Genomic DNA, 20891 nt, shown 5'->3' with positions numbered 1-20891 from the left:
ATGCTTAGACTGGTCAGTACAGAATTTGCAAACTGGAAAGAGATAGTCGATGGGAGAGAACAAGCTAATGAATTGATGAATTACAAGGAAAAACTAGGTGGCGAATTAGGAACAAAAAATAGAAAAATAACAAAATATTGTCTTTTTAAAACATCGAACATGTTCACTGGGGACTGAAGACAGACTGGGTTACACAAAATTGGTATAAAATGTAGTTTATTGCATGATTCGGAACGTTCCAGTCAAGAACGGCGTTCCAAGATGGATGAGTATAAAGGTAAACAGCAGTGATCTTGTTATTATAATTTGAATTTTTTTTCTTGATTACTGTAGGAAACTTAGTTAGTAGACAAGAAGATAGTTGTCACTTGCTGTACAAATTTAGATATTATTCGATTGATTTGGGGAAATATGTATGGAAATAGATATTGTTAGGCGTGCGTTACGATGTTGCATGTGTGGGCCGGTAGCTAAGGGCCACACCATAAACAGGGTTAAGATTGACGGGCTATGACAAGTGCTGATAATATTTCGCAAATTATATTACTATTTCTCCTTTAGATAATTATTATATCAATTTAGCAATAAGACAATTGTCATAATAAATTGAAATTATATGCTTAGTGATAAACTTTGCTCTCACCTTTCAAAAGTTTCATAAGAGAAGGGGTGGGGGAGGGGCTGTGTGAAGGTATGAACCTGTTTATGGCCAGACTGGACCAGGGTCCTATTTTAATCATAATCCTGATTGGACTAGGAGGAATAATCTCATTATATAACTTTACTCGGTCTCAGTTAATTACACAGGCTGGGGTATACACATTATCCATGACTAGGGTATATTAACGACAGTGTCTATTGGTATGGCAACGAAGCACTGAATTCTGCAAAGACTTCTCACATTACAGTCGTGTACCTACTACAGCAAAGAGTATTCACACAATGACCAATGATTACATTACAATTAATCCTATAGTTGTTGTTGTGGGGTTTAACACCATATTTCAGCACACGATAGGCTATGCATGGCAGCCAGTATTAATGGTGGAGGAAGAACCCGGGAAGAACCACTGACCCACAAGAAGCTACTGGCAAGCTTTCTCACATAGCCATATTAGCCAAATCCTAGACTCGAACCCACGCAGACAGAGGTGAGATGGCAGTAATCCATAACGGAGAGTGCTTTAGCCCACTCGGTCACTCGGGGGCCCGTCCTATAGTAGTGTTACAGTGGTTTTGTATTTTTTTTATTGGTTACCATTAGGGGTGAAACAATACACCTGTGCCACATATTGATACACACAGCCCACAATACAATACATTATAAATACACATATAAACTTGATGGTCTTTCCATCTTTAAAAGGTCTGTTAGTGGTAGTTGGTGCCCTTTTATGTGATTTGCCAGATGTGTGTGTTTGTGATTTGGATTTTTAACATATCTTTAAAAAAAAATTTGCTACGATGTTTGCAATGTGGCATTTTATAGTGATGTCTAGCACTGGGGCATCATGCTGCAGACATGTAGCATGATGTCACACCCAGGCACATTATCTTGACACCAGGCCAACCAGTCCTAACACTAACCTCTTAATGCTTTATAATTCGCTGATATGACTCAGCCAGGGATCGAACCCACTACCCCCACATCCAAGGCGGATGCTATAACCACTAAACCACCAAAGCAGTCGATTTACTGGATGTATTTGGAGTATGCAGATTACAGCATACATATTGCTCAGTATCTATTTTTTATGTACAATTCTTGTCCATGACAAGATAACAGAAATACTTTCAAACAGACTACCTGTTAGTTTTTCAGTGATTTTTATTGAATGTTCTAGGCAATTTAAGGCTGCTCCATTTAATCAGATGCAGGACTCACTTTTGCTGCCTGACAGGTATTTTGATGAAGTAAATATCTTCTTAATTTGATTTTGTCATTCTTATTTATTTCAGTGTATCATAATCCAGAATATACGGTTTTTAACACATGATCTCGCAGAGCAAAGAAATAAAATACATTCTCATTTGAAATTGTTGGTATATTAATTTGGATTGGTATTCTGCCTTTTGTATTTATTTACTGAAATGGTGATTGACCAGCATGACTTCAATTTTTGTCCATCAGCATGTGCATTTGATCTGTATGTGACACCATTTTTGGGGCCCAATATCACCCACTGGAATCTACATTAACACTTTCCCATCTTCAATAATCTATATCATAACTTTAAAAATGATTGTCTTCATAACTATCATTGACCAGCAAGTATTTAACAAGAAAAAATATTGTCTGAAGAAGAACTGCATTGGGAGTCAACCATTGGGGTATTTTAAATGTGCATTTCTAAAACTTTATTGATGCAAGGCTCAAAACATGACATAATGCTGACAATGTTGGTATCAAATTAATTTAACAAACATTAATTCTCAAAGAAAAGCAGATGCCTACCAGAAAAAACATATGTCGTGACAAGCACTACATTTACTGATGCAACTAATATCGTGACAAGCACTACATTTACTGATGCAAATAATCGCATGAAATGCACTACATTTACTGATGCATCTAATGTCGTGACAAGCAGTACATTTACTGATGCAAATAATGTCATGACAAGCACTACATTTACTGATGCAACTAATGTCGTGACAAGCACTACATTTACTGATGCAAATAATGGCATGAAATGCACTACATGTACTGATGCAACTAATGTCATGACAAGCACTACATTTACTGATGCAACTAATGTCGTGACAAGCACTACATTTACTGATGCAACTAATGTCATGACAAGCACTACATTTACTGATGCATCTAATGTCGTGACAAGCACTACATTTACTGATGCAACTAATGTCGTGACAAGCACTACATTTACTGATGCAACTAATATCGTGACAAGCACTACATTTACTGATGCAAATAATGGCATGAAATGCACTACATTTACTGATGCAACTAATGTCATGACAAGCACTACATTTACTGATGCAACTAATGTCGTGACAAGCACTACATTTACTGATGCATCTAATGTCGTGACAAGCACTACATTTACTGATGCATCTAATGTCGTGACAAGCACTACATTTACTGATGCAAATAAGGGCATGAAATGCACTACATTTACAGATGCAAATGATGTCGTGAAAAGCACTACATTACGGGTAAAAGGTTAAATAAAAATTACACTGCATCAAGTAAATGTTGACGTACTTTCAGTCAATTTTACAGAGTTATTTTGTATCAAAGCTCCAAGTGCACAAATTTGTAAAAAAAAATTTAGTGATTCACACAGCATCTGTTTTTACAACTTTCCAGAACAATTAATGATCAACTTGTTTGCAAGTTTCTCTTTTGCTTTGCCAATACTTTGATTACCATGGAGTCCATAAGCTACCTCATTTGGTGATTGGTGGTTACTTGGAACCGGAACAAACAATAACTACCAATGAGAATTCAGTTTAACACATGTCGCTGTGTGACAAAAGTAGTGTAGCGTTCAAATTTGTTATGTGTATCAATACAGTTCATTGCTCAGTATATTAATGAATTATTTCACCCCTAGTTGCCATATTTTACTTGTCTGGTAGAATCTGGTATATGTAGTATATATCTCTAGTTAACCTGGCAGGTATGTATTGTGCAAGTAGTATATACCTGGCAGGTATGTATAGTGTAAGTAGTATATACCTGGCAGGTATGTATTGTGTAAGTAGTATATACCTGGCAGGTATGTATCGTGTAAGTAGTATATACCTGGCAGGTATGTATATTGTTAAGTAGTATATACCTGGCAGGTATGTATTGTGTAAGTAGTATATACCTGGCAGGTATGTATTGTGTAAGTAGTATATAGCTGGCAGGTATGTATAGTGTAAGTAGTATATACCTGGCAGGTATGTATTGTGTAAGTAGTATATACCTGGCAGGTATGTATCGTGTAAGTAGTATATACCTGGCAGGTATGTATCGTGTAAGTAGTATATACCTGGCAGGTATGTATTGTGTAAGTAGTATATACCTGGCAGGTATGTATCGTGTAAGTAGTATATACCTGGCAGGTATGTATATTGTTAAGTAGTATATACCTGGCAGGTATGTATTGTGTAAGTAGTATATACCTGGCAGGTATGTATCGTGTAAGTAGTATATACCTGGCAGGTATGTATCGTGTAAGTAGTATATACCTGGCAGGTATGTATTGTGTAAGTAGTATATACCTGGCAGGTATGTATTGTGTAAGTAGTATATACCTGGCAGGTATGTATCGTGTAAGTAGTATATACCTGGCAGGTATGTATATTGTTAAGTAGTATATACCTGGCAGGTATGTATTGTGTAAGTAGTATATACCTGGCAGGTATGTATCGTGTAAGTAGTATATACCTGGCAGGTATGTATATTGTTCAGTAGTATATACCTGGCAGGTATGTATAGTGTAAGTAGTATATACCTGGCAGGTATGTATATTGTTCAGTAGTATATACCTGGCAGGTATGTATAGTGTAAGTAGTATATACCTGGCAGGTATGTATTGTGTAAGTAGTATATAGCTGGCACATCCTCAAAAAAGAGCATTAGGGCTAATATCAATCCAGAAAGAAAGCAAGGAAAATTTAGCTGGTCAGATAAAAATATTACATATTAAAGACCAGATCTGTTTGAGAAAAGCAAAATTAATGTACAGGATATCCCATAATAGTGCTTGTGAATATTTACAATCACTATTCCAGTATAGGCTGCCTGGTAATACTCACCACCTGCAATCCATGTTTACAGAACAGTATAAAATTCCCAAACCTAATAAGGAGTTATTTTAAAAAAGTTTCCAATAATCTGGAACTCTGCTCTGGAATAGTATTCCAGTTGAGATTAGAAATGCCCACTCTATTTCCTTCTTCCAAACCCAATATATCCAGTGGCTTCAGAGATGGATTAAATTTCTTTGTATGAGGGCCTCAAGGTAGATTAGTTTTTAGTTGATTGTGTTACCCTCTTTAAATAAGGTCATTATTATTATTATTATTAGTGATCAACGAACACTTTGCACTGAGTCATGTGTACATCACCATGAGTCCAATTATCAATGAATACATCACGATGAATCCAGTGATCAATGAATACATCACTGCAAGTGCAGTTGCTGACAATTTTTATTTTGTCCAGGCTTATGTTGATCAAACACCTCAACTTGATTCAAATTTACCTTTTATCCTTGGTCATATAATGATTGAATTGTTATAAAATAAATATACAGGTATCTATGTTTAAATGTGTTGCTACTTTGAAATATCTTATAGTTTATAGGCTAAAGGCCAGTGGTTCTGAACACTTTGAAGTATGAGAGACACTTCTTATCTTCAAACCGTCACATGCTTATAGCACCGACTTGAGAAGCAGGACTCTGCAAAGCTATTCATTGTTGTATCATATCTATATGTATATATTAGATTACTTACAAATGCTCATAAATTGTGGATTCTACATTTGACAGCATCATTATAGTAACCAAAATTCAACATTTTACAGTGTCATTATTATAAACTAAATTTAACATTTTACAGTGTAATTATTTTAACCTAAATTTAAATTTTACAGTGTCATTATTATAAACTAAATTTAACATTTTAAAGTGTCATTATTTTAACCTAAATTTAAATTTTACAGCATCATTATAGTAACCTAAATTTAACATTATACAGTGTCATTATTGTAACCTAAAATTGACATTAAATTTTCATCATAGTAACATAGACTTTTACCTGTTATTGTATAAAAAATTTAACATATTACAAAGTAATTATCCCAGCCTAATATTTGACATGTTAAAGTAACCTTGTGCCCCAGGTGGTAGAGTGATTTAAACCATTCACCTTTACTAATCAGTGATAGCTTACCTCTGTCTAAATGGGCTTGAGTAGCAGGGCTCAACCAATGTGGATATGTGAGAAAGTTTGCCAGTATTTTCCTGTGGGTTCTTATTCAGGGTATTCTCACCTTCTCCCTTCATCAGTTATACTGGTCACCAAATATAGTCTCCATCAGTTATACTGGTCACCAAATATAGTCTCCATCAGTTATACTGGTCACCATATATAGTCTCCATCAGTTATACTGGTCACCAAATAGTCTCCATCAGTTATACTGGTCACCAAATATAGTCTCCATCAGTTATACCGGTCACCAAATATAGTCTCCATCAGTTATACCGGTCACCATATATAGCCTCCATCAGTTATACCGGTCACCATATATAGTCTCCATCAGTTATATCGGTCACTAAATATAGTCTCCATCAGTTATACTGGTTACCATATACCTGGTATATATACTGGTCACCAAATATAGCCTCGATTAGTTATACTGGTCACCAAATATAGTCTCCATCAGTTATACTGGTCACCATATATAGTCTCCATCAGTTATACTGGTCACCAAATATAGTCTAAAATGACATTAAACTAACAGCCACTTCATTCTAGTAACCTACAATTTGAAGTGTTAAAGTGACATTAAGCCTGTAGCAACTTCATTCTAGTAACCTACGATTTGAAGTATTAAAGTGACATTAAGCCTATAGCAACTTCATTCTAGTAACCTGCGATTTGAAGTGTTAAAGTGACATTAAGCCTATAGCAACTTCATTCTAGTAACCTACGATTTGAAGTATTAAAGTGACATTAAGCCTATAGCAACTTCATTCTAGTAACCTGCGATTTGAAGTGTTAAAGTGACATTAAGCCTATAGCAACTTCATTCTAGTAACCTACGATTTGAAGTGTTAAAGTGACATTAAGCCTATAGCAACTTCATTCTAGTAACCTACGATTTGAAGTGTTAAAGTGACGTTAAACCTATAGCAACTTCATTCAAGTAACCTGCGATTTGAAGTGTTAAAGTGACATTAAGCCTATAGCAACTTCATTCTAGTAACCTACGATTTGAAGTGTTAAAGTGACATTAAGCCTATAGCAACTTCATTCTAGTAACCTACGATTTAAAGTTTCATTATTGCAGCTTAAAATTAGACATAGTGTCATCATAATAACATGTTTGAGATGTTAGTGTCATTATTATAATATAAAATTTAACATGTTGCACTGTCATTATGCAAATGTATAATCATCTTGAAAAGTCTGGTACCAGATGTTTCAAAAGCATGTGAAGAAATATCAGATTTCACACAACAAAAATTAGTCCCCCTGTGTAAACTTCATTACCATAGTATCATCAATTAGTCAGTTGAACTTAACTGATTAGGTTACTTTGTATTGTTACTTTCTAACTCTTGCTTTAGAACCCATTTGTACCCAAAAAGTATAGAATAAAGTAAGTTGGAAATAATTACATTAAGTAATCTTTACAAATCCAGATGGAGCTAGTGACAGTGCATTCAATCAACATAAATAAGACGAGCAATTACGATGGCTTGCCTTCACTAATCCCTATGCTTTTATTGCATATTACACTATCTCCGTTTCCACCCCCAATTCAACTCCCTCCATGGTACAACTCACTCTGTCCCCAAACAGTCCCCAGGTACATAAGAGGATACAATGCAAAATCCATTACATATATGACTTTGGTCAAAGTCTTTCAAAAAGAGGTGCATCTGAAATATATCTATGGGAGGTAACTGATCATAGACCTATTACCTTTTCCTGATTTTCATTACACTGTCTTTACATATATAAACTTAACACTTGAAATAATATTACTGGTAATTTCTATTCAGAGAGAAGGTTACTAAACATTTTTTCAAATCTTCCTTTTTTTTCTATATCATTATCAAATGTAATAAATAATAATGAGATTGATGGAAGTTACCTCCCCTATGAAAGTTTTAAACTTAATTTTGTTTAGAAGTTCTCAAGCACAGGAGTTTGATGTTAGATATTTTTTACATTTTCTGGGCTTTGTATGTATATGTTCCATCTGTTATCAAGCTTGTCTGATCATCATTCATTTTCATGAAATTATAACAAATTCATATTGATATAATCTTTTTTTTTAAATATTTATTTCTAAACTTTAGTGTTACTGGAAGTTTGGTCTAAAAAAAAGTAAAATATTCACTGTGAATAAAATTGTTTTATATTTGACATTTGATCTTTCCCAATAGGTTTGTGGGTGGGGGAGGGTAGGGCATTGGTGGTGGAAATAAAACTAAGTATGGTACTAAGCATGCAGATGTCTACAGTATGGGAAACTGTATTTACCAATGTCTGCAATATGGGAAACTGTATTTACCAATGTCTACAGTATCAAAACCTGTATTTACCAATGTCTACAGTATCAAAACCTGTATTTACCAATGTCTGCAGTATGGGAACCTGTATTTACCAATGTCTACAGTATGGGAACCTGTATTTACCAATGTCTACAGTATGGGAACCTGTATTTACCAATGTCTACAGTATCAAAACCTGTATTTACCAATGTCTACAGTATGGGAACCTGTATTTACCAATGTCTACAGTATGGGAACCTGTATTTACCAATAGCTACAATTTGGGAAACTGTATTTACCAATAGCTACAATTTGGGAAACTGTATTTACCAATAGCTACAATTTGGGAAACTGTATTTACTAATGGCTACAATATCAAAAACTGTGTCTACCAATATCTACAATATGGGAAACAGTATTTAACAAGTTTAGTGAGTTTCCAGCCATCACTTTAGGGGGTTCCAATACAGTGTTATGGATGGATAGGCAAATGAACTTAGAGGGTACCACACTATTTTTAACTTGATACTAAACCAGTAGGATAGATACATAGGAACTCTATTAATATACCCTGAAACATGTCACTGCTTTGCATGGTTACTACATTTTTTCCAGTTAATTGTTGATTTAGGTCCATCATCAAGTAAAAAAAAAAAATGTGCATCGTGCACCATGCAAGACTAAAAACTTTTTAGTTTTACAGTTTTTCTCTTTTTCTCCCAAATAAGTTGGATAAAAGAATTTCAATGGAATTTACTAACAGCACATTTAGGCTTAATTAGACCATTATTTTGAAGCCCATTAGAGATATGTGATTAATAGCAGCAACTTTTTTGTGGTTCTCTGTGGTAGATTATCCAGCAGCAATCTGGCTGTGTGTATATCTATGGACATATATGGTAAATTATCCCATAGCAATCTGACTGTGTACATCTGTGGTAAATCATCCCATAGTAATCTGGCTGTGTGTACATCTATGGTAAATCATCCCTTAGCAATCTGGCTGTGTGTGCATCAGTAGATATATATGATAAATCATTCCATAGCAGTCTGGCTGTGTACATCTTCGGATATACATGTGTATGGGAAATCATCCCTTATCAATCTGGCTGTGTGTACATCTATGGTAAAGTATCCCTTGGCAACCTGGCTGTGTGTACATCTATGAATATTTATGGATGTGTGTACATCTATGGATATTTATGGCTGTGCGTACATCTATGGTAAATTATCTCTTGGCAGTCTGGCTGTGTGTACATCTATGGATATTTATGGCTGTGTGTACATCTATGGATATTTATTGCTGTGTGCACATCTATGGATATATATGATAAATCATCCCATAGGAATCTGGCTGTGTGTACATCTATGGATGTGAAGGGTATTTAAATTATTATAGTAGTCCCACCTAGGCTCGATTTTGGTTGGAAGTTAACTTAGTAAAAGATAGATGTAAAGCTCCGAGCTCCCAATCAGCAGTGCTGATGGTTAAATCATTAAATATACAAAAATAGTGAAATTTATTGAATAATTTAATAACAATTCAGTAGCCAAATGATTTAAATTTCCCAAGTACTCTTCCTTCCACTCGATCCTGTCATAGCCTATTGCATCACTTGATTAGTAGTGTGAGATAGATTTCCACCTGTCCTTGTATTCTGCTCATCTGTGTATTCTTCTCTCCTATTCCTCCCAATTACTTCTCCACTTCCTCCAGACTTTCTACAAATTCCTTCTCCTCCTCGACTTCTCTATACTCCTTCTCCTCCTTCTCCACTTTCTCCTCGACTCCTTTTCCTCCTCCTCCTCTCTTCTATACACCTTCTCTCCACCGACTAGACTTTGATCGACTCCAACTGCTCTGCTAGTCTCACTTCCATCTCCACCTCTTAGAGAATCGTGACTCAACTGAACCAGAAGTTCTGTCCCCTAAAAAGCTTCCTTTTCAGAGCTTTGTTTCCTGTTTGATTAATCCTAACCCTGTTTTCTTGTTTTACCACCAAATTACAAGTAGCTTTCTCAGAGTAATCCTATTTTTTTCAGCAATCTTCCAAGGAGAACTAACTTTTCGCTTGCTAGTTACAAGTTACAATTCAGATCTAAATTGTAATCACACCCTCTATCTCAATTCTGACTGGATATCACTTTGAACCGATCCAATCGAACTTAGCAGACAATATCCCTCTCACTGTCAACGTGGGGATGGATGAGAACACGTCTTGCTCACCCCCAACCCCCAACCACCCTGCGGGCTTCCATCTGAACTAAGAACTAAGCTGTAACACGTACATGAAAAGTCATGTGCCGATTGAAGATTCTTGGTCTTCAGCAGGTCATGGTAACCTTGCATAAGAGATTATGGTCGCGGTACTATTTTCAAAACAGGTAGATTATAGTTTATACATGACTTTATAACTGGGACCTAGCAAACGGGCCAATGGATGTTTATGGTAAATCATTCCATAGCGATCTTGCTGTGTGTACATCTGTGGATATATATGGTAAATCATCCCTTGGCTATCTCGCTGTGTACATCTGTGGCTATATATATGGTAAATCATCCCTTAGCAATCTGGCTGTGTGTACATCTGTGGATATATATGGTACCGTAAATCATTCCATAGCATTCTGGCTGTGTGTACATTTGTGGGTATGTATGGTAAATCATTCCATAGCAATCTGGCTGTGTGTACATCTGTGGATATATATGTTAAATCATTCCATAGCAATCTGGCTGTGTGGACATCTGTGGATATATATGTTAAATCATTAAATAGCAATCTGGCTGTGTGTACATCTGTGGATATATATGTTAAATCATTCCATAGCAATCTGGCTGTGTGTACATCTGTGGGTATGTATGGTAAATCATTCCATAGCAATCTGGCTGTGTGTACATCTGTGGGTATGTATGGTAAATCATTCCATAGCAATCTGGCTGTGTGGACATCTGTGGATATATATATGGTAAATCATTCCATAGCAGTCTGGCTGTGTGTACATCTGTGGGTATGTATGGTAAATCATTCCATAGCAATCTGGCTGTGTGTACATCTGTGGGTATGTATGGTAAATCATTCCATAGCAATCTGGCTGTGTGTACATCTGTGGATATATATGTTAAATCATTCCATAGCAATCTGGCTGTGTGGACATCTGTGGATATATATGGTAAATCATTCCATAGCAATCTGGCTGTGTGGACATATATGGTAAATCATCCCTTAGCAATCTAGCTGTGTGTACATCTGTGGACATATATGGTAAATCATTCCATAGAAATCTGGCTGTGTGGACATCTGTGGACATATATGGTAAATCATTCCATAGAAATCTGGCTGTGTGGACATCTGTGGACATATATGGTAAATCATTCCATAGAAATCTGGCTGTACATCTGTGGATATATATATGGTAAATCATTCCATAACAATCTGGCTGTGTAAATCACGGAAAGACATGTAATATGAATATTAAAATGTGTGAATCTTGCAGTGTAAATGCTCTTGTAGTGTAGCACCATTTAGTATAAATTCTCTTGCAGTGTAGCACCACTTGTGTAAATCTTCTTGCAATGTAGCCCCACTTAGTGTAAATGCTCTTGCAGTGTAGCCCCATTTAGTGTAAATGCTCTTTCAATGTAGCCCCATTTAGTGTAAATCTTCTTGCAATGTAGCCCCATTTAGTGTAAATCCTCTTGCAGTGTAGCCCCATTTAGTGTAAATCTTCTTGCAGTGTAGCCCCATTTAGTGTAAATCCTCTTGCAGTGTAGCCCCATTTAGTGTAAATCTTCTTGCAGTGTAGCCCCATTTAGTGTAAATCCTCTTTCACTGTAGCCCCACTTAGTGTAAATGCTCTTGCAATGTAGCCCCATTTAGTGTAAATGCTTTTGCAGTGTAACCCCATTTAGTGTAAATCCTCTTGCAGTGTAGCCCCACTTAGTGTAAATCCTCTTGCAGTGTAGCCCTACTTAGTGTAAATCCTCTTAATGTGTAATTATGTAAAATAACAGAACTTATAAATCCTGGAATAGTGTAAATACACATATGTAAAATAACAGAACTTATAAATCCTGGTATAGTGTAAATACACATATGTAAAATAACAGAACTTAAAAATCCTGGTATAGTGTAAATACACATATGTAAAATAACAGAACTTAAAAACCCTGGTATAGTGTAAATACACATTTGTAAAATAACAGAACTTATAAATCCTGGTATAGTGTAAATACACATATGTAAAATAACAGAACTTAAAAGGGGCCCGAGTGGCCGAGTGGTCTAAAGCGCTCTTCGTTACGGATCACTGCCATCTCACCTCTGTCTGCGGCGGTTCGAGTCTAAGATTCAGCCAATGTGGGCATGTGAGAAAGCTTGCCAGTAGCTTCTCGTGGGTCAGTGGTTCTTTCCGGGGTTTTCCGGGTTCTTCCTCCACCATTAATACTGGCCGCCATGTATAGCCTATCGTGCTGAAAAATGGTGTTAAACCCCACAACAACAAGAAGAACTTAAAAATCCTGGTATAGTGTAAATACACATATGTAAAATAACAGAACTTAAAAACCCTGGTATAGTGTAAATACACATATGTAAAATAACAGAACTTAAAAACCCTGGTATAGTGTAAATACACATTTGTAAAATAACAGAACTTATAAATCCTGGTATAGTGTAAATACACATATGTAATATATCAAAAAGTGTAAATCCTCTTTCAGTTTAAACTCACTTATAGCATAAATATACAAAATGCAGATGGGTGTTTTGACAGATGATCAATGAAAAGCTTTTTTCAATTTGGGACCAGGACTGATGATAACCTTGAAAATGAAGACACAGCCTGTTACAAACTATTGAAAATGATAGGGAATACACAGACTGTTACAAACTATTGAAAATGATAGGGAATACACAGACTGTTACAAACTATTGAAAATGATAGGGAATACACAGACTGTTACAAACTATTGAAAATGATAGGGAAGACACAGCCTGTTACAAACTATTGAAAATGATAGGGAATACACAGCCTGTTACAAACTATTGAAAATGATAGGGAATACACAGACTGTTACAAACTATTGAAAATGATAGGGAATACACAGACTGTTACAAACTATTGAAAATGATAGGGAATACACAGACTGTTACAAACTATTGAAAATGATAGGGAAGACACAGCCTGTTACAAACTATTGAAAATGATAGGGAATACACAGACTGTTACAAACTATTGAAAATGATAGTGAATACACAGACTGTTACAAACTATTGAAAATGATAGGGAAGACACAGCCTGTTACAAACTATTGAAAATGATAGGGAATACACAGACTGTTACAAACTATTGAAAATGATAGGGAATACACAGACTGTTACAAACTATTGAAAATGATAGGGAATACACAGACTGTTACAAACTATTGAAAAGGATAGGGAAGACACAGCCTGTTACAAACTATTGAAAATGATAGGGAATACACAGACTGTTACAAACTATTGAAAATGATAGGGAATACACAGACTGTTACAAACTATTGAAAATGATAGGGAAGACACAGCCTGTTACAAACTATTGAAAATGATAGGGAATACACAGACTGTTACAAACTATTGAAAATGATAGGGAATACACAGACTGTTACAAACTATTGAAAATGATAGGGAAGACACAGCCTGTTACAAACTATTGAAAATGATAGGGAATACACAGACTGTTACAAACTATTGAAAATGATAGGGAATACACAGACTGTTACAAACTATTGAAAATGATAGGGAAGACACAGCCTGTTACAAACTATTGAAAATGATAGGGAATACACAGACTGTTACAAACTATTGAAAATGATAGGGAATACACAGATTGTTACAAACTATTGAAAATGATAGGGAATACACAGACTGTTACAAACTGTTGAAAATGATAGGGAATACACAGACTGTTACAAACTATTGAAAATGATAGGGAATACACAGACTGTTACAAACTTTTGAAAATGATAGGGAAGACGCAGGCTGTTACAAACTGTTGAAAATGATAGGGAAGACGCAGACTGTTACAAGCTATTGAAAATGATAGGGAAGACGCAGACTGTTACAAACTATTGAAAATGATATGGAATAACAAAGATAGGGAAGACACAGACTGTTACAAGCTATTGACTGTTTTTACTCAGTATGTAGAACTGATGATAACCTTGAAAATGATAGGGAAGACACAGACTGTTACAAGCCATTGACTTTTTTCGAGAGCATCACCGAGGAAAGAACCTGACACTTGAAGTTCAGTATCTCATGTGAGTGGTCTACAAACATTTGTAATCTGTTCATACGATATAATCGTGTTGTAGGTTTCATACATTGTATTGCATATATTTGTTTCAGTGGACAGGTATTTAAAAAATAAACCAGGCAGCAGGTGAAATTTAAATGTTTGGGTATAGTTGTTATAACATCTGCATGTATGTATGTATGTATGCATGCATGCATGACATCATAGGAACACGCTTTATGCTCTCTCAACTGATAGGGCAGGATGAGTTGGACTACTGACTACTATATAATGTTCTAAATCATTAGATATAATATTCTAAATCATTAGAGATCTTTTATTTTTTTGATGATTCGAATAATAAAGCAATGGTGATAGTTATTAATAACAACAATTTGCATATAGTGGATAAATCAGACAGTTCTGTTTTTCTTATTGAGTCATATCTTCCCTGAGATCCTCAATAAAATAAGAGAGGACTGTAAATCTATTTTTGGGCACTCTGGGGCAGATCATTTCCTAGGCACTCTGGGGACAAATCAATCTTAGGCACTCTGGGGTCAGATCGATTCCTAGGCACTATGGGAGCAAGACATTCTGGGTGCAAATCAATTTCTAGACATTCTTGGGGCAAGGCACTCTGGGTGCAAATCAATTCCTAGGCACTCTTGGGGCAAATCAATTCATAGGCATCCTGGTGGCAATAATGCTGTTATGCACATCAACAGCAACATATGTATTAAGGTTTGGTTTAATTTATTTCACAAGCTGCAAGGCTTTGGCTACTTCAGTCTATTTTTGAAATCTAATATCTTAGAGCCATGAGTGAAATGCAAGCTGTTCAAGTGAAAGGTTTGTTAACTCTTTTCATATATTCATTTTGTACTTAAGGCTGTTTACTGAGAACTTGTTTATTGGGTTAATGTTGTATGTTATTCATACTGATGCTTTGGGGTAGCTACATGTACATGTGTTATTATTATTATTATTATCAGGATGTATTATTTATCAGGCTGTAGACAATATAGCATACTGTAATAATGTTGTATAACAGTATTGGTGATGCTAGCTACATGTACATGTGTTATTATTATTATTATTATCAGGATGTATTATTTATCAGGCTGTAGACAATATAGCATACTGTAATAATGTTGTATAACAGTATTGATGATGCTAGCTACATGTACATGTATTATTGTCATGATAACACTATTCAGTCTCTGTGGTGTTATCTATGATCAACAATTCTCAGTCTCTGTGGTGTTATCTATGATCAACAATTCTCAGTCTCTGTGGTGTTATCTATGATCAACAATTCTCAGTCTCTGTGGTGTTATCTATGATCAACAATTCTCAGTCTTTGTGGTGTTATCTATGATCAACAATTCTCAGTCTCTGTGGTGTTATCTATGATCAACAATTCTCAGTCTCTGTGGTGTTATCTATGATCAACAATTCTCAGTCTTTGTGGTGTTATCTATGATCAACAATTCTCAGTCTCTGTGGTGTTATCTATGATCAACAATTCTCAGTCTCTGTGGTGTTATCTATGATCAACAATTCTCAGTCTCTGTGGTGTTATCTATGATCAACAATTCTCAGTCTCTGTGGTGTTATCTATGATCAACAATTCTCAGTCTTTGTGGTGATCCCTAGTCATACTTCAGTCTCATTGGTGTTATCTGTCATGCAATTAAGTTGTGTCTTGCCATAATTCAAGATAAAACAAGGAATGTTCCAGAATGGAGATTGGACTTTTCAACTGCATGTCTGCTGATTTGGCTCTTCCACCAAAACTTTGCCAGTAGCTAATGAACTGGGTCATTTGGTTGATCCACGGTTTTTTCAATTACATTTTTTGTTTTCTATAGCTATTACAGGCCATTGCACAGAATCAAGGTATTAGCTGTAATTCAGTGTTTGATGGTTTTGCTGCACACATCAGCAGTTAAGATTGATTTTCAGAAGTGCTTGAATGGTAAAAGATGGCTAGCTGTGAGAAAGCCAGCTATTTAACAGGGATACAATTATAGATTGCTGTCAGTCATTGACAGGGATACAATTATGGATTGCTGTTAGTCAAGACAATTAATTGTACATGTTTGCCATAAGATGGAGTGTACTATGTAATGACGGTGTCTTGCTATTATTACAAGTCTATGCTCTTAAAAAAAGTAACAGAAAAGAGTGAAGACAACATGCTTTGTAAAATTGGAAAGAAGAAAATGGTTTCCACATAATAATATCTGTTCTTCTTCGTAGGCCTGATCCAAACACATTTTGGATGGCCTACACTTGGGGTAAGGAAAAGTCCTTTTCATTATTGGGTGAAAGTTCAAAGGTCACACTCAATGTGACAGGAAGACAAAAAATAATTTCTGCACAAATATATCAGTTATCAACATGTACCTTCACCAATATTTGTAGGCAGCTTGCACATTTAGAAGCATAAAAGCCAGTTAATTTTGGGGTCATAAGGCCGAAGCACAAGGTCAAATATACCCCCCCCCCATGTTCTTTTTTTGTGCATAATAACGTCAGATTCTTTATTAAAGTTTATACAGGGCTTGTGCTTTAGGCGTGAAATAAGTCTGATGATATGGGGATTAAAGGTCAAAATCATTGGGACTCAGAAAATGGGTTTTTTGCAGAATAAAATTCTAGGCAATAAAAGAAACCTTTAAAGTCTGGATTTGATCAGTCAGAGGTTATGGCCATGGTAAGCCTGATAATAAAACAATGGTTTCTGCACATTCAGGTTAGTAAAAGATCACATTTCTTGACCAAAGGTCAAGGTCATCAGGATTCTCATAGATTACATAGCAGACTATTAAATATGGGAAGAGAAAATAATGTGCTGTTCTCAGCGTAATCTTATTTTTTTATGAGTTGCTTGAAATCTGAATTTTTAAAGCTTGGTTAATCAATTCATTGGTTTGCCCCCTAATGTTGTTTTCAATCATGGTAGTAATGAGAAAGCATTCAACATCAGAGGAGAACAACCTGTTAATTCAGATTTTGGAAGCTGTCTAGTCACATCAGTGTGTTAGATTTTGATTACATACGCTGACTTTTACACAGTTTAGCTATGTATCTTAATTGGCATGGATAATTATTATGGGGTTAATTATTACAAGCAATATAAAGTCACAGTAATTGGTGCAGATAATTAGTAGAGGACATAAGGAGTCCTAAACATATGAACATTTTATATAATCAGTCACATTGTGTGTATCATCACTCACTGTATAGCATATGGGACAACATTGTGTGTATCATCACACACTATATAGCATATGGGACAACACTTTGTGTATCATCACACACTGTATAGCATATGGGACAACATTGTGTGTATCATCAGTCACTATATAACATATGGAACAACATTGTGTGTATCATCACACTGTATGATATATGGGACAACATTTTGTATCATCAGTCACTGTATAACATATGGAACAACATTGTGTGTATCATCAATCATTATATAACATATGGAACGACATTGTGTGTATCATCAATCACTATATAACATATGGAACGACATTGTGTGTATCATCACACACTGTATGATATATGGGACAACATTTTGAATCATCAGTCACTGTATAACATATGGAACAACATTTTGAATCATCAGTCACTGTATGGCATATGGAACAACATTATGTGTATCATCAGTCACTGTATAACATATGGAACGACATTGTGTGTATCATCAGCAGTGTTTCCCTTTACGCACATTTTGTGTGTCAGGGACGCACGCTGGAGAAAATTGACGCACACATTTTGTTACCGTGCGTTTTTTTGATGCAAAGGATTTTCATAATATGATCATGATTTATTTAATACCCAATGCATTGGAAGATGGATGGCATCGTATATACTTCGCATATAGGCATTGACTGGTTCCCTGCTTTGTTTTTCCCCCTGCATTGCGCTCATCTATTTGTATAGCAAAGTGCATCTCAGGGAACATATAAAACAATGAACCAGACTAGCATAGGCAATGTTATGATGGAGTAGCTTCCCCTAATCTCGCAAGCTTCTCGTGATTTTGATCGAGTTCAGCAAGCTGTTCTAGGTATTTAACATCAAGGCTCATTGCACTAGAAAGTGATCTCCAGATTAAAACATCATGCACTAAAAAGCATTAGCAAAGAAAGTGAAAGAAGCAGAACGCAAGAGTAACTGTGGATCTAACTTTAATGAAAAATGGAGAAAATTATTCCCTTGACTGGAATATTCATTATGATTACCGGTGTGACTTCTGATGATGTCATTGCAAAGACTGCAAAAGTGAATAATCCTTTCATGACAGGATTTTAAAATTTTTAAAAATAGGCCCTCATTCACCATAAGATATCTGGAGAACACATTATAACCTAAGACATTATTTCACAACAAAGAAATCAGTAAACTTGCAGAGACAAATGCGTTATTTGGATTACGAAGTCAGCGGGTCATTGCATATTTTTATATGTAATGTGTTGGGCTATAATATTGTTGAGGAGACTATTAAAAGTACGACTTTAAAAGAAAAATGAACTAATAAATTATTCTTTGAATGGACAATGCATTTGTTTGTTAACTGTGCATGTTGGTGTATTTGTATGTTTAGAGAAAGAGAGAGAGAGAGTATGTTGTGCAAGTTACAATATCCAATCTCAAGCTGAAAAAGTACGAGTCGTATGAAAATTTGTCAGTACATTTTTTACCCCCACATTTTTTATTTGACCCCCAGTTTTGACACCTAGCGGAATTTTGTACCCTCAGTTTTACACCCCTGGGGGATACACTGATCATCAGTCACTGTATGACATATAGAACAACATTGTGTGTATCATCAGTCACTGTATGACATATGGAACAACATTGTGTGTATCATCAGTCACTGTATGGCATATGGAACAACATTGTGTGTATCATCAGTCATTGTATGACATATGGAACAACATTGTGTGTATCATCAGTCACTGTATAACATATGGAACAACATTGTGTGTATCATCAGTCACTGTATGACATGGAACGACATAATAGGAAGTACTCATACTACCAAATGACATTGCCTTGCATAGTGTTCATTGGATACAAGCATATTTATTTTTGGTTACAGTTTCATTACTCAGTAAAGTTTATTACACATATATCTCTTGTTTGGTTACAGATTTATTGCACATATATATATATATATATATATATATATATATATGTTGTTTTGTTACTGATTTATTAGACATATATATTATTTGTTTACAGTTTCATCACACATATATGTATTATTGGTTACTGCATGTTGATGATACACATTTATAACATTGTTCAAGTTACTGGCTGTTAAGGTATTACACCTGGTAATTTGATATTCATTAATTTATATTCTTCTTCTTTCTAGGGGGCCCAGACAACAGAAAACCTTGCCGTGTGTGTGGCAGGAAGTTTGTTCCAGAGTCTCTCGTAAGTTTTCTGAGTTGTCATATATTGGAATGTCGAGGCACTCCTGCTTAGATAAACCATTTACAAGTACCTAAAAAAGTAAAGTACTATGCTGGATTGTGTCCTGCTACAAAATCCACTTTAGTGGGAAACAAAATATAGGCATCAACCATTTTAAATGTTAGTTAAAGTTTTGCATTTGCATATATTTCTTACGCTTCTTGATAGATTCCTGTCGTACTTGGCATGACTTTATACAAAACAGTATATTCAACATTCTTGCTTGTCCATATGACCTTGGACACAAGGTCACAATGAAAATTTTTATTAAGGTTGTGTTTAACCGCTTTGTGTAGTCTTTGCAGAGTTATCTCCCTTCACAATTGACAAAAATAGAGTAACAAAATAAACTAACCTGATTAGAGAAATTCTCGGCTTTGGCGTTTTATAAAAAAGTCTGTTCTCTGCTATAAATTTACATGATACCAGAACAAGATACGGTATAGGTCTTGAGAAAATATTTGGTTGAGAGACTGATTTATTTATAGCAGCAGAGCGGGTGAATGAACTCAATGAGATGTTATGCGGGTAAACTCTGCGCGTACTTGAAAAAGAAACCCACTAATGACAACAAAAATCCAGTAACAAAAAAAAAAAACAATCAGAGAAACTCTCAGTCACTTAGAGGCTTTGGTTTAGCATTATTGAACCACTCCAGTGGCATAGTGTTTAAAGTATCTGCCTCGGAAGTGGGAGGTCATGGGTACGAACCCCGGCCAAGTCATACCAAAGACTTACAAAAATAGCACTAACAGCTACCTTGCTTGGCGCTCAGCATTAAGAGGTTAGTGTTAGGACTGGTCAGCCTGGTGTCAAAATAATGTGACAGGGTGGGACATCATGCTACATGTCTGCTAGGCATCACTA

General features: G+C 35.5%; 1 protein-coding gene across 3 annotated transcripts in view; it reads left to right on the top strand.

Moving 5' to 3' along the window:
• Positions 1 to 211: 211 nt before the first annotated feature.
• The window catches only part of LOC149791147 (zinc finger C2HC domain-containing protein 1B-like), an 84205-nt gene continuing 63525 nt past the window's right edge, over positions 212 to 20891 (top strand). The window contains exons 1-2 of one of the 3 annotated variants that reach the window (XM_089973068.1): positions 212 to 277; positions 19924 to 19985. In XM_089973068.1, coding sequence (XP_089829194.1) covers positions 262 to 277; positions 19924 to 19985 — 78 coding nt within the window. In that variant the 5' untranslated portion in view covers positions 212 to 261. Of the gene's footprint in view, positions 278 to 15290; positions 15372 to 19923; positions 19986 to 20891 lie in introns of those variants that run through there. The other 2 variants (XM_089973067.1, XM_089973069.1) reach the window with 2 other exon arrangements.

Source organism: Sinohyriopsis cumingii, chromosome 10, assembly GCF_028554795.1.
Source record: "Sinohyriopsis cumingii isolate HCF-2022 chromosome 10, ASM2855479v2, whole genome shotgun sequence".
Lineage (NCBI taxonomy): Eukaryota > Metazoa > Mollusca > Bivalvia > Unionida > Unionidae > Sinohyriopsis > Sinohyriopsis cumingii.
Note: the sequence above shows the minus strand (reverse complement) of the source record. Positions and strands in the feature narration are given on the sequence as shown.